Below are 12,743 nucleotides of genomic sequence, written 5' to 3' on the forward strand. Positions count from 1 at the left end.
GACAGAGAGAAGAGGGAGAGAGAGAAGAGGGAGACAGAAAGAGATAGAGAGGAGAGAGAGACAGAGAGGGAGACAGAAAGAGGTAGAGAGGAGAGAGAGACAGAGAGGGAGACAGAAAGAGATAGAGAGGAGAGAGAGACAGAGAGGGAGACAGAAAGAGATAGAGAGGAGAGAGAGACAGAGAGGGAGAGACAGAGACAGAGGGAGAGGAGGGAAGGGGGAGGGAGGGAGGGAGGGAGGACTCACAGCTAGACTGTGACTAACAGACACAAACTGCTTTGGGGCCAAGGCGCGGGAGCTGGGGAGGAGACTCTCCTAATTCAGTTGAGAGAGAGTTAAATCCCCAATTCCTTGACTCCACCCCATCATTTGAGTTCAGTGGTCTCCTTACACTCCTACTGTTAACCTGGCTCCCGCCTCAGGCGGGCAGGCAGCAGGACGGGGGGCTCAGGCCAAGCCTGACTGAAGAGCAGCCAACAGCAGCCAGTCTGCTCCCAGGTTTGCCCTCCTGAGGGGTGGCTGGGAGCCGGGTGGGTGGCTCAGCTTCTCCCCTTGGGAAGTGGACTGGAGGAAGGCTTGGCTTATAAAGGCAGGGGATGTGGAGAGCAGGCTGACCATAGCCTTTCTCCGGCCCTCCAGGCCATGCCTCCCAGAGGCGCTTGATAGCCAGCTGCGTGTGGCCACCCCGCCCTCCATGCCACCTTGAGCTCTGGGTCCCTTCAGAGTCCCCTCCACAGTCAGACTAGCCCTCTGGTGCTGAGGGCATGGTGAGAGCCCCCTTGGTGAGCCACTCACATTAGAGCCCCCTTTTCTGCTGCCACCTCTCCCTCCCTCTGGCCCTCTGTTGGCATCTGGCAAGAGTCCTCCCCTCTTCCACCCGCCGACTGGATGATCTGACTCTTCCCCTGCCCACCACGATTGCTGTCCAGATGCCCTGGATCCTGCTCATACTGCTGCTATTCGGGGACGCTGTGGAAATGTTCGCCCTAAACCACAGCAAGAAACAAGGTATGGTCCCTGGTCTCGGGGACAACTGGGAAGGGGATCCAAGACCCGTTCTCTCTTTTCACATCCTTACTCCTTCCCTCACCTCAACCCTCCCCATCCCTTCCCCCAACCCATCAGGGAAACATGGAACACAAATTTGCTGAAGACTGTCTGCCATAAGCAGGGCCAGGGTCAAGGGAGCTGGTCCCCAGCATCCAGCAAAAGAGATAAGCAGGGTAACTCTAGAGAGAGAGTCCTAAATCGGGAGTTAGGAGCCTGGACTCTTGTACCAGGTTGGCTGCTAATTCACTGTGTGATCTTGGGTGAGTACTTCCCCCTCTCTGGGCCTTAATTTTCTCATATGGAAAAGGAGGGAGTTGTACTAAACCAGATCTTTAAGGACCCTTCCAGCTCTAACATTCTGTGTTCTAAGGTTCCTTATGACACTTACATTCTATGTTCTAAGGGCTCTTCTAGCTCTGATATTCTGTGTTCTAAGGTTCTTTATGACATCGACATTCTAAGATCCCTTCAAGCTCTGACATTCTATGTTCTGTGCATATGGATTCTAAATATTGTAGATGAGTTGGAGGAAAATGGTCAGTAATAATCCTTCACATTTGTATAACACTTTGTGTTTATAAAATATTCTTAAATTCATCATTCTCTTTACTTTTCCTGAGATGGACAAGACAGGGACATTGTTTCTATTTTATAGAAGAAAAACTAAGGCCTGAAGAGGGGAAGTGGCTAAGATCACTTTTATGTCCATAAAATAGTGGAGCCTGGTCTGGAACCCGGGTTTTCTGAGTCCACATTCAGCACTCTTTCTACTGTGTTGGCTGGGCTGAACTGAGTATAGGTAACTGGGACAAGAGAGTGTATATAGATTACTGACTTCAAGAATGGCTGTTGAAAGAAATGAGGAACGTGGTTCCTTTTTTGTTTTTTCTATCTGAGAATCTGTGGAGGGATAGAGTTGCCAAGGTGCCAGGAACAGGAGAAAATGCTTGGTGTGTCTGACCTTAATTAGAATCAGGTGTGGAAGGTTGGACAGATATATAAGGTACCATTATGTATAATATGTCAGCCTTATTTCAAGCAAACAGATCAAAGGATTGTGAAGCTGCTGCATCACAAGTGCCTGTCACATAGGGGTGGAAGATTAATTAATGTATTATAACACAACACCATTGTGTAATATAAAGTGTATTGGCACTTACAGTCAAGATCATTTACGAAGCTAGACCTAGATTCAATCACCCTCTGCTATCTACTCACTGGGTGACTGGTGAAGTCAGAGGGCCATAGATTTGACGCTAGAAAGGGCTTCAGAGATCAGCTAGTTCAAGGGTTTTTTTTTTATGTTATAGAGGAGGCCCGTCAAGGTTAAATGACTTGCCCAAAGTCATGCTGGTAATAAGTAGCAGGGCTGGGATTTGAACCCAGGTTTTCCTGATACCAGAGTCAGCACTCTTTCCACTAGGCCTTCAGATCTCTGAGCCTGTTTCTTCAATCTCTGCAATGTGGGTAACAATCCTAGCATTGTCTCCTCACGGGGTTGATGTGAGAAAATTGAACTGGAATTTTAAAAGTATTTATAGAAATGAAAGGGAATATTAATAATGACTAAGCACCTGTTATACATGAAGTATCACGGGAGTTGTCTTTCTCATGACTTTATCTGATGAACAAGACAAAGTATATATGATCCCTAACACTCAAGAAATAGTCATGAACCACCCAAAGACATGTATGAGCCATACTCAACAGCTCCTGGTACATAGTAGGTCCTTAGCAAATGCTTGTTGCTGTCTTCTCTTGTGGACTTTGCAGGATCACAGAAACTGAGTAGAGAGAGTGGTCACTGGGGAAGAGGGTGGTCAGGGAAAACTTCCTGGAGATGAGGTGTAAGCTGTGCCTTGAGAGAATGCGATCAAAGGATCATGGATTAGAACTGCAAGGTACCTCAGAGGCCATCAGTTCTAACCTTTTTATTTTACAGATGAGGAAACTGAGGCCCAGAGAGGTCAGGTAACTTGCCCGAAGTCACACAGGTAGCAACTGATAGACACAAGCTCTAAAACCAGGTCTGTGATGGTGATTTGACTCCAAACCCAATTTTGCTCTTTTCCACTGTATTATGCTGTAGCTTTAGCCTTGGACTTGGAGTCAGAAGACTTGGGTTTATGTCCTGGTTGTGACACTTACCAGCAGTGTAACCTTGGGCAAGTCACCATTCTTCTTCAAGCCCAGTTTACTCTTTGTAAAATAATACATGCACTACCCACTGTGCAAGACTTGTGAAAAAATGGAGTCTATAGGCCTTAGTGCGCTATAGAAATGGCAGTACTCATCATCAGAGAGATGGAATAGGGAGGGAGAGAAGAAGGGATAGATCAAGGTGGACTGGAACTTTAGCACTTTTAGTTTTATGAAGTACTAGGGATTACCTCATCCTTTGGACATGTGTCCCCAGAGCCTAGCACGGTTCCTGGAAAACAGCAAGCAAAAACTGGTTGATTAATTTCCTCAGATAGCCTTGCAAGGGAGGTAATGGAATAGGATTATTCCAATGACAGAGAAGCCATCCACTGGGTGTTGTACATAAGAAAGACTGTCAGGAGATCTGTCTGCAGCAAAGGGTATGTTTTGAACAGGAGATGAGGCTTGTAGGTTAGAACCAAACAGGCCCAAGTCTGGAATTGTATGTCTATATATGTCTATATAATGTGGAATATGCAGCCTACAGAAGGCAAGGGTATTACAAGTGATGGCAAATCAGGCTGGTGTTACAACTGAAAACTTTACATGGCCCAGGGGACAGAGCCAGGGACTGAGAGACAGGAGACCTGCATTTTAGTTCTGTCTCTATCACTGACTTGTGCAACCTTGAACAAGTCATTTTTCCTCTTCATCTCCATTTGCCCATCTGTAAAATGAAGAGGATGCACTGGATTATCTCTAAGATTCTTTCCAGCTCCAATGTTCCACGTTCTAAGATCTCTTTTACCTCTGAAATATAACAAGAATTAAAGAATTCTAATTCCACTTCCCTTAGAGTTGCGTAGGGATTATGGCATGATCAATATTTCTTTTCTCATCTTTTGGAAGGGAGAGTTAAGCTATCTCTCATTTAACTGGCATATCATCCCCAAGAATGTTTCAAGAATCCCCTACACACACACACACACACACACACACACACACACACACACACACACACACACACAAATACACAGAGTACCCAGATTCCACTAGTCCTAAGGAAGGAAGGAAGAAAACAAGTATTTTTAAGCATCTACTATGTGCCAGGCACTGTGCTAAGCACTTTTACAAATGTTAAGTCATTTTATCCTCACAACAACCCTAAGGGGTAGGTACTATTATTATCCCATTTTATAGAAATGGAAAACTGAGGCACACAGAGGTTAAATGACCTGCCCAGGGTCACATAGCTGGTAGGTGTCTGAAGCCAGATTTGAGCTTAGATCTTCCCAACTAGAGATCCAGCAAGAGCTCTATCCACTGAACCACCTAGCTACCTCTAACAAAAGGATTTTGTTGAGGAGGGAACTCATCACGGATGTTACTTCCCCTAAGTTTTATGGCCTGGTCATCGGATGGAATGGCAAAGCTAGAAGAGACCTTCAGATCACAGGACCTAAGTCTATGAGAATTCTTAGTTGTCATCTAGCTCAAACTTTCCATTTAATAGCTGAGGAAATGGACACCCAGAAGAGCAGAGTTGGTGCTATAAATCCAGACTCTCTGACCCCAAACCCAGTACCCTTTCTCCTATACCATGTCAGTATCATCTAACCCTAGCCCCCTTTTTGTCACCGTGCATAAACTGTGGCATACAGAGGTTCAGTTACTAGCTGACATTCATGTAGCTAAGTTAGTAGTAGCATTCGAACTTGAATACAGGTCTCCTGACTCTGAATCCAGGGCTTTCTACACTCTCTCCTTCCCCCCTTCCCTTCATCACACAGGCATCAGCCCCCAAAATGTCACTGTGGTTCGATCTGGTCAGAACCCAACCTGAATTCGGAAGAAATGACTCGTATGTGCCTTATGCAAGAGACTAGGATGATTCCAAGCCCATACCCATAGAAGCCTCCTGGGTCCCTGGTCCCGGGTCAGACGTGAGACTCCTCGGCTCAGGAGTCATTAGTAGCTGGCAAAATGCAATTTTCTGTTTCGAAGACAAAAAGACTTGAGAAAGGCTGCTTGGAACTCAAGTGTCTCTTACAAAACAACATTTTGATGACTTAAGTGTGAGTTAATGAGAAGCAGATGGATCCATTTCCCTTGAAATATGCTGGGGCTTCCCAGGGATGGGAAGTCAGGCCTGGGTGTAAAATGGGGTCTTGTTTGCTTTCGAACCTGATTGTTTGAAGGCTAATTGAGGGGACTGGAAGAGCCCCAGCTGGGGTTTCCCCCCAAGCCCTGGGGCAGAGCCAACACTGTCACAAGGGAATAGGATCTGGGAAAGGGGATTTGGCGGTGATTGGAGTGGTCCTCCCGAGTCGGTCGATTTGAAATGCTCCAGAGGGTTTCCGAATCTCATCACACATCCCGCCATGGCCCTGTAGGGTAGGAAAGAAAAGGAATCACGCTCTAGGGATAGGAAATGACTTGCCTAAGGTCACATGAGTGAATTACTTGGCAGAGCCCAGAATAAACACCTAGGTTTCCTGACTCCTAGTCAGGTTGGGGACCAGAAGCCATAAATCATCAGATCATAAAACTTAAATCTGGAATAGAGATTATAGGCCATCGAGTCCAAACCCTTTATTTTATAGATGAAGAAAATGAAACAGAAAAGGCGAAATGACTTGCCTAGGGTCATATAGCTGAGAAGCTGTCTGAGGTGGCATTTGATACTGAATCTTCCCAACTCCAGTGTATTCATGATTCCATATGCCTAAAGTCACAGGGGCAGTAAGAGATCTGACTTAGGAACCCAGGGTTTCTGACAAAAGATCTAATGCTCTTTCCAATATACCACACTGACTCTGTGTTTCTTCCATGCCAATTTGTTTCTAACACAGTCCTCAACAAACAGTAGGCACAGTAGATGTTTGTGGAATTTGTAAGGATCACAAGGGCATAAAACTTAGACCCAGGACAGACCTTAGAGATCAGCTAGTCTAACATGTTCATTTTATGGACTGGGAAAACTGAGGTCAAGAGGGAGAAATGGCTTGTCCATGGTTATACAGGTCAGTTTATAAAACTTAAAACTCAGATCTCTCATCTCTCAGTCCCTGGCTTTTCCTCCTGTGCTGTAAGGGTGAGGGATGATATAAGACAACTTCTGTTATCTCTGTGATATGATGTGATGTGATGGGATGGGATGGGATGGGATGGGATGGGATGGGATGGGATGGGATGGGATGTAATGGGATGGGATGGAGTGGGATGGGATGGGATGGGATGGGATGGAGTGGGATGGGATGGGATGGGATGGGATGGATGGGATGGGATGGGAAGTGACAACCCAGTGATCTATAGATAGATAGATAGATAGATAGATAGATAGATAGATAGATAGATAGATAGATAGATAGATAGATGGACTCAACTGGATCCTGGAAGACAGTAAGATGGTCTTCTCCAGGCAGGATTTGCACTTGAACCTATCTCTAGCTAATGGTCTCTGTCTGTGGTCCCTCTTGTGATCTGGAAGGAGGATTGCTGGTCCTGAAGTGAGGGAACTGGGCTCGATTTCTGGCTCTAAGTATTCTAGTTACTATAGAGAAGTTATTTAATCTCTTAAATACTCAGGTTTCTCATCTACAAAATGGTAACAATTAGGGGCAGCTGGGTGGTACAGTGGATACAGCACTAGTTCTAGAGTCTGGAGGAACTGAGTTCAAATCTAGCCTCAGATACTTACTAGCTATGTGACCCTGGGCAAATCATTTAACCCTGATTGCCTCCAGGAAAAAAAGAAATAATTATAAGTGCACTGTTTACTTTAAATGGATGTGATGTATAGAGCACTTTGTAAGCTTTAAAGAGATAAAGAAATGTGCTATTGTTATTCTGTGAGGGATAAAAACCAGAAACTACTTCATTTTCTTCTCCCAGATGGAATATACCTTCACCCCTGTGAATTGTGCTCATCAAATCCACCTCTCCACTTTGTGTCCAGAGTAAAACAACTTGATTCTCCTATTGTCTTTTGTCCCAGAAACTCTTTTCCAGACTCCAAATATTTCCATGGCCATCAATGCCCAATTTCTTTTAAAACACAGGCTTTTGGGAAAGAGAAACAGCATGGTGGAATAGAAACAGCACGGGACTAGAAGTCAGGGCACCTATGATTTCGTCCGAGTTTTGCCACTTGCTATTATCTATGTGACATACAGCAAGTCACTTTGCCTCTCTGGGTCTCAGTCCTCTGTAAAATTGGACAAAGTGTGAATTAGGTGATCTATGAGTCCCTTCCAGTTCCAGCATTCTCTTTTCTAAGGCCTCTACTAGCTCGGGGAGGGGGGCGGGGTGTCATCTCCATCGTCCTGATCCATATCTGGCCACTGGACCCAGATGGTTCCAGAGGTGAAAGTGAGGCAGGTGACTTTGCAGAGCCCTCCCTCACTTAAATCCAATTCACTTGCATGTCATGGCATCATGTTCCTGATGTCATTGTCCTCTTCAAGAACAAAGGACAAACAACAGTTAGCTCTGATGCTTGTGTTTGAAAGTCCTTCCAGCTATGACATTTATTAACAATGACAAAAAACAATAACAACAATATTAATGAAACATTATCCCCAAGGCAGCCATAGTAAAATGAACACTTCTCCATCAAAAGGGTGGATGAGAATTGATATTGTAGCAGAAATACTTGGAATTGGAGTCAGGAAGACCCAAGATCAAATCCTGCCTCAGAGACTTATGAGCTGTGTGATTCTAGTCAAGCCATTTAACTACTCTGTGCCTCAGTTTCCTCATCTGTAAAATGAGGGGGTTTGACTCAATGGCCTCTAAGGTCCCTTCCAGCCCTACATCTCTGATCCTATGTTCTCAGAACACCTGACAAATAGATGAACAATTTATATAACACTTCTGGAACTAACAGACAATTTACCAAGTTATTATAAAGGTTAGAAATTAGTACAAACAATTGGATTTGTTGAATGGAACTCGAAGTGATCTACCTCTGGTTGGAGCTTATTAAGTGGCCAATATCCAAGAATGGAATCAAAGGCCTTCTTTGGGCAGCATCCACCACATATGAACAAAGAGGAATTGAATGAATGGCTGAGTCATGCAGACTTGTTTATAGAAAGGAAGGAGTTTATGATAGTGATTAAGGATTGCCATCAGAGAGTACAGAAATGTTATCATTAAAGAGCCCAGATTTATTTATTGGTGCAGATGATGCAAGGAAAAAGAAAAACTGCAACTTGTCACTGCAGGCTATAAAAAAATTAATACCCACCAAGTAACCAGAAAGACTTATTTAAGTGGCCAGCAGAAGCTTTTTATCTTTCATAAACTATCAGATACACAAATCCCTACAAATGCAGATCCCAAAATATGCTTGAGAATTCAACAAATGAACTGGACTGAAAATGAAAGGTTATTACAGATACAACTGTTGCTGATAATTGCCTGAACATAACATTGATCCATAAAAATTTAGGAACATTTTAATTGGTGTCACCATGATGAATACATATTATCTCCAAACTACATGGAATGAAAAGCATTCAAGATATAGAGACCTAATGGAAGAAATCAAACTCATGTAGAAATTGGACGAAAAGGTACACATCATCACTGTCAAATAGGCAGCTGGTGATGAAGTGGATAGAGTGCAGGGCTCAGGGTCAGGAAGATCTACGTTCAAATCTGGCTTTAGACACTTACTTGCTGTATGATGTTGGGCAAATCACTTAACCCCTTCTACCTCAGTTTCATAATCTGTGAAATGGGGATTATAATAGCACCTACCTCCCAGGATTGTCGTGAGGATCAAATGATATATTTTTAAAGCACATTGCAAACTTTAACAACCTATGTAAATTAAAAAAAAACCTATGTAAATGATAGTCATCCTGTCTGTTATTAGAATTGTCCTGATTTTGATTTTTTTCAGTGAACCTACACACAATGATCTTATACTTTTGATCAGTTAAAAAAGCAAACATTTTATTTACCTTTGAAATAATTTGCATAATATAAAGCAATAATATACAGAAAGATACTGAGTCTCTTGAAAGGTGAGCATTAGATGACAGTAAGAATTTCTTGAAAGATGAGCACTAGATGATAATAAGAATAAGAATAAAAAAGAGGAGGAGAAAGGAAGAAAGAGGAGAGGAAGAGGAGAGGAGATTTATATAGCTCTATAAGGCTTGCTAAATGCTTTACATACATTAACTCACTGATCCTCACGACAACTCTGAGGTAGGTATTATAGTTATTATTGTTTCTTACACATGAGGAAACTGAGGTTCAGAAACATTAGATGACTTGTCTGGAGGCAGCATGGCAAAATAGGGCACTGGACTTGGGGTCAAGAAGATCATGGGTTCAACTCCCAAATCCCACCTCAGATACTAGCTGGGCCACCTTAAGCAAATCACTTAGTCTTTGCATGTTTCAAGTTTCCTCATCTATAAAATGGTGGGATTAGGCTTAAGAGTCTCTAAAGTCCTTTCCAGCTCTGAATCTATGATCACATGACTTACCTCTGGTCATACAGATAGTAAGTATCCAAGGTGGACATGAACCCAGGGGCCCTGACTTTCTGTAAACCATGGTCCCTTTGCCTCTGATGTCCTTCTAAGTTCCCTTCTAACTCTGACATACTATGTTTTCTTTATCAAATATTTATTAATTCATTTTAATATGTGCTTGATAAATATTTCAAGGTCCTTCCTAGCTCTGTAACATCCTATGCCCTCCATTCTGAAATCTCTTCTTTAAGTTTGGGCTTCACATTCCGTGAATTGATGAATCTCTGTCATGTTCTATTGGGCCTGATAAATTAGCCTGATGAGCTGGGACAGGGGCAGCAGCACTCTTGGTAGTAAGTCTATGCTGACATCACTGTTGCCATAGGACCCCAGTATTAGAAAGGACCTCAGAAAGCATCTGGTCCAATGCCTCTCTGAGCAGGAATCCCCTCTGCAACATTCTTGACAACTCGTTTACCAGTTTCTGCTTGAAGACTCTCAGTGATGGGAAACTCACTACTTGTTGAGGCATTCCATTCCATGACCAGACCAGTTTCAGAGACAGAGTTCTTTCTATTATATTCAGCTGAAATTGGCTTCCCTGTATGTCCCCCACATTGGTCCTGATTCTTACCTATGGAGTCAAACTTTACAAGTTTAATCTGTCTTCCCTATGACCGCCTTGTTCTGGCCAGAAACTCTGAGGTATTTCCCCTACCAGACTGATTCTTTTTTGGTGGCAAACTAGGCCATCTTTTGTCTCAAGCCTTACCTAGCCCTTACTCACTGAATAAGTGTTGCCTCAGTCATACTGAGACCCGGGAAAGACCTTAGTTTAAAAAGGCCAAGGTCTCCCACTGCATCCTGGGCCATCACCAGTCATCCTGACTTTTGTCTTGCCACTGGACTCTGATGACTCTGAAGGAGAGAGGGAGGCTGATGACTTTGTGCAGCTCTGACTCATTTAAATATAATTCACACGCAAGTCAAGATATCACCCTCATGATTTCATTGGTCCTTTTCTAGAACAAAGGATGAACAACAACAACATGAAAACAGGGTTCACGGCTTAGAATCACACATCCTTGGAGTGCAAGGAGTCTTAGAGACCATCTAGTTCAACCCCTTATCCTCTCATTTTCCAGAAGAAGACACTAGAGTACAGAGAAGAAAAGTAATTTGTCCAAGACCATGCAGTGAATGAGAGGCAAAGCTAGGACCAGAACTCCCACCACTGGTCTCCCATGCATACCATTGCTCTGCTCTTCTCAGCACTCCAGGCTTATCCAGTGAGTCATTTTTATAGTTGGGACAAGGCTGCCCGTGGGGCGTCAGTTGACCAAGCCTCTCATTCTATCTAAATCACTTTTCACCCTCGGTTCATGGCCCTTTCTCTTTCCACTGACCAGGCAGTCATGCTCAAACTATCTCCCCACTTCCTCCCTTTTCCAGGAAGGATGTTGGGTGACCATCCTAGCAACATCTGGACCAATCTGACCGTCCTTTGCCCTCTGTCTCTCTTGCAGGATTAATCCAAAGGAAAACCAAGAGGCCCAGAAATGGCCTTCAGGCTCTCAATTTATACAGAAAAAGACCTTGATTAGGAAGCAGGAGACCTGGGTCTGAGTCCTAGCTTGGTTGCTAACTCATGGCATGATGACTTATTTCCTCTGTCTACCTTAGTTTCCTTCCCTGAAAAATGGAAATACTTGCACCTTAAATCTGCCTTACAGGGCTATCACGAGGAATGTACTTTTTAAGCTATAAAATGCTATAGAAATGAAAGAGAGCTATGGGTTAGAATCCTAGCCCTGCCCTATGGGTTACCTAGGGGTAAAGTTTCTTTCCCTACTGGGACCTCAGTTTCATGCTCTATAAAATGAAAGTGTTGGATTAGATAATTTCTAACATCCCTTCCAACTCTCAAGTTCCAATTCTAAATCCTACCATGCTATTTTTCAACTTACCAGTCTCCTCATTTCTATTTCATAGAAAGAAATGGTCCTCTTTCTCTACCTTCCCAAGACAATTTCCAGACTTACTCTTGGGTCCTTCATTCACACTCAGGTGTCAATGACTGGGAATGACTTCTCCTGAGGAGTCTTCCTTTAGGAAGAAGAAGAAGAAGAAGAGAAGAAGAAGAAGAAGAAGAAGAAGAAGAAGAAGAAGAAGAAGAAGAAGAAGAAGAAGAAGAAGAAGAAGAAGAAGGAGGAGGAGGAGGAGGAGGAGGAGGAGGAGGAGGAGGAGAGAGAAGAAGGAGGAGAAGAAGGAGAAGAAGAAGAAGGAGGAGGAGAAGGAGGAGGAGGAGGAGGAGGAGGAGGAGGAGGAAGAGGAGGAGAAGAAGAAGGAGGAGAAGAAGGAGAAGGAGAAGGAGGAGGAGGAGGAGGAGAAGGAGAAGGAAAAGGAGAAGAAGAAGAAGAAGGAGAAGGAGAAGAAGAAGAAGAAGAAGAAGAAGAAGAAGAAGAAGAAGAAGCAGAAGAAGCAGCTTAATTGGGGCAATGAGGAAATAAAAGCACACCATAAGGGATGGTTAAAGGGAGGTTGTGGGGGCATTAGGGCTTTCCAGGTACTCCTGAAATCACACACTTTTTTGCTAGGTCTAGCTCATGCCCAGGGGCATAGGAGGTGGCTCCACAGGAGTTTCTTCACAGAGGTCATAGATTTTCCCAGTGGGTCCTAACTCAAGAAGAAACCTAAGCCATATGGACACAGGAGAGAGGTATGAGAACCTAGAGGTAAATCCCATCTTGGCTGTCAACTCACCTTGTGTGACCTTGAGCAATCAGTCAACAACTGGGAAGCCACTGGACTTGGATTCAAGAAGACCAGAGTTAGAATCCTGCCTCCACCACTAACTAGCTGGCAAGTCACTTAATCTCTCATGGCCTTAGCTTCCTCAGCTGTAAAACAAGGAAGCTGGATTTGATAATCTTTAATGTCTTTTCAAAGTCTAAATCTGTGATCTTGTGGACAAAACACTCATTAAATACCTATATGACAGGCACTGAAAGGGGTGCCGGAAATACAAATACAAATGTGAGATGGTGCCTGACCTCA

The 12,743-nt window shown here is 43.7% G+C and overlaps 1 protein-coding gene across 2 annotated transcripts in view; it reads left to right on the forward strand.

Annotated features, from left to right (window-relative positions):
- The first annotated feature begins 386 nt into the window (after positions 1–386).
- The window catches only part of RSPO4 (R-spondin 4), a 42,723-nt gene continuing 30,366 nt past the window's right edge, over positions 387–12,743 (forward strand). For both annotated transcript variants that reach the window (XM_020990662.2, XM_078150189.1), the window contains exon 1: positions 387–1,008. In XM_020990662.2, the coding sequence (XP_020846321.1) occupies positions 930–1,008 (79 nt within the window). In that variant the 5' untranslated portion in view covers positions 387–929. The remainder of the gene's footprint in view (positions 1,009–12,743) is intronic.

Source organism: Phascolarctos cinereus, unplaced genomic scaffold (assembly GCF_003287225.1).
Source record: "Phascolarctos cinereus isolate Bilbo 61053 unplaced genomic scaffold, phaCin_HiC Scaffold_2;HRSCAF=192, whole genome shotgun sequence".
NCBI lineage: Eukaryota > Metazoa > Chordata > Mammalia > Diprotodontia > Phascolarctidae > Phascolarctos > Phascolarctos cinereus.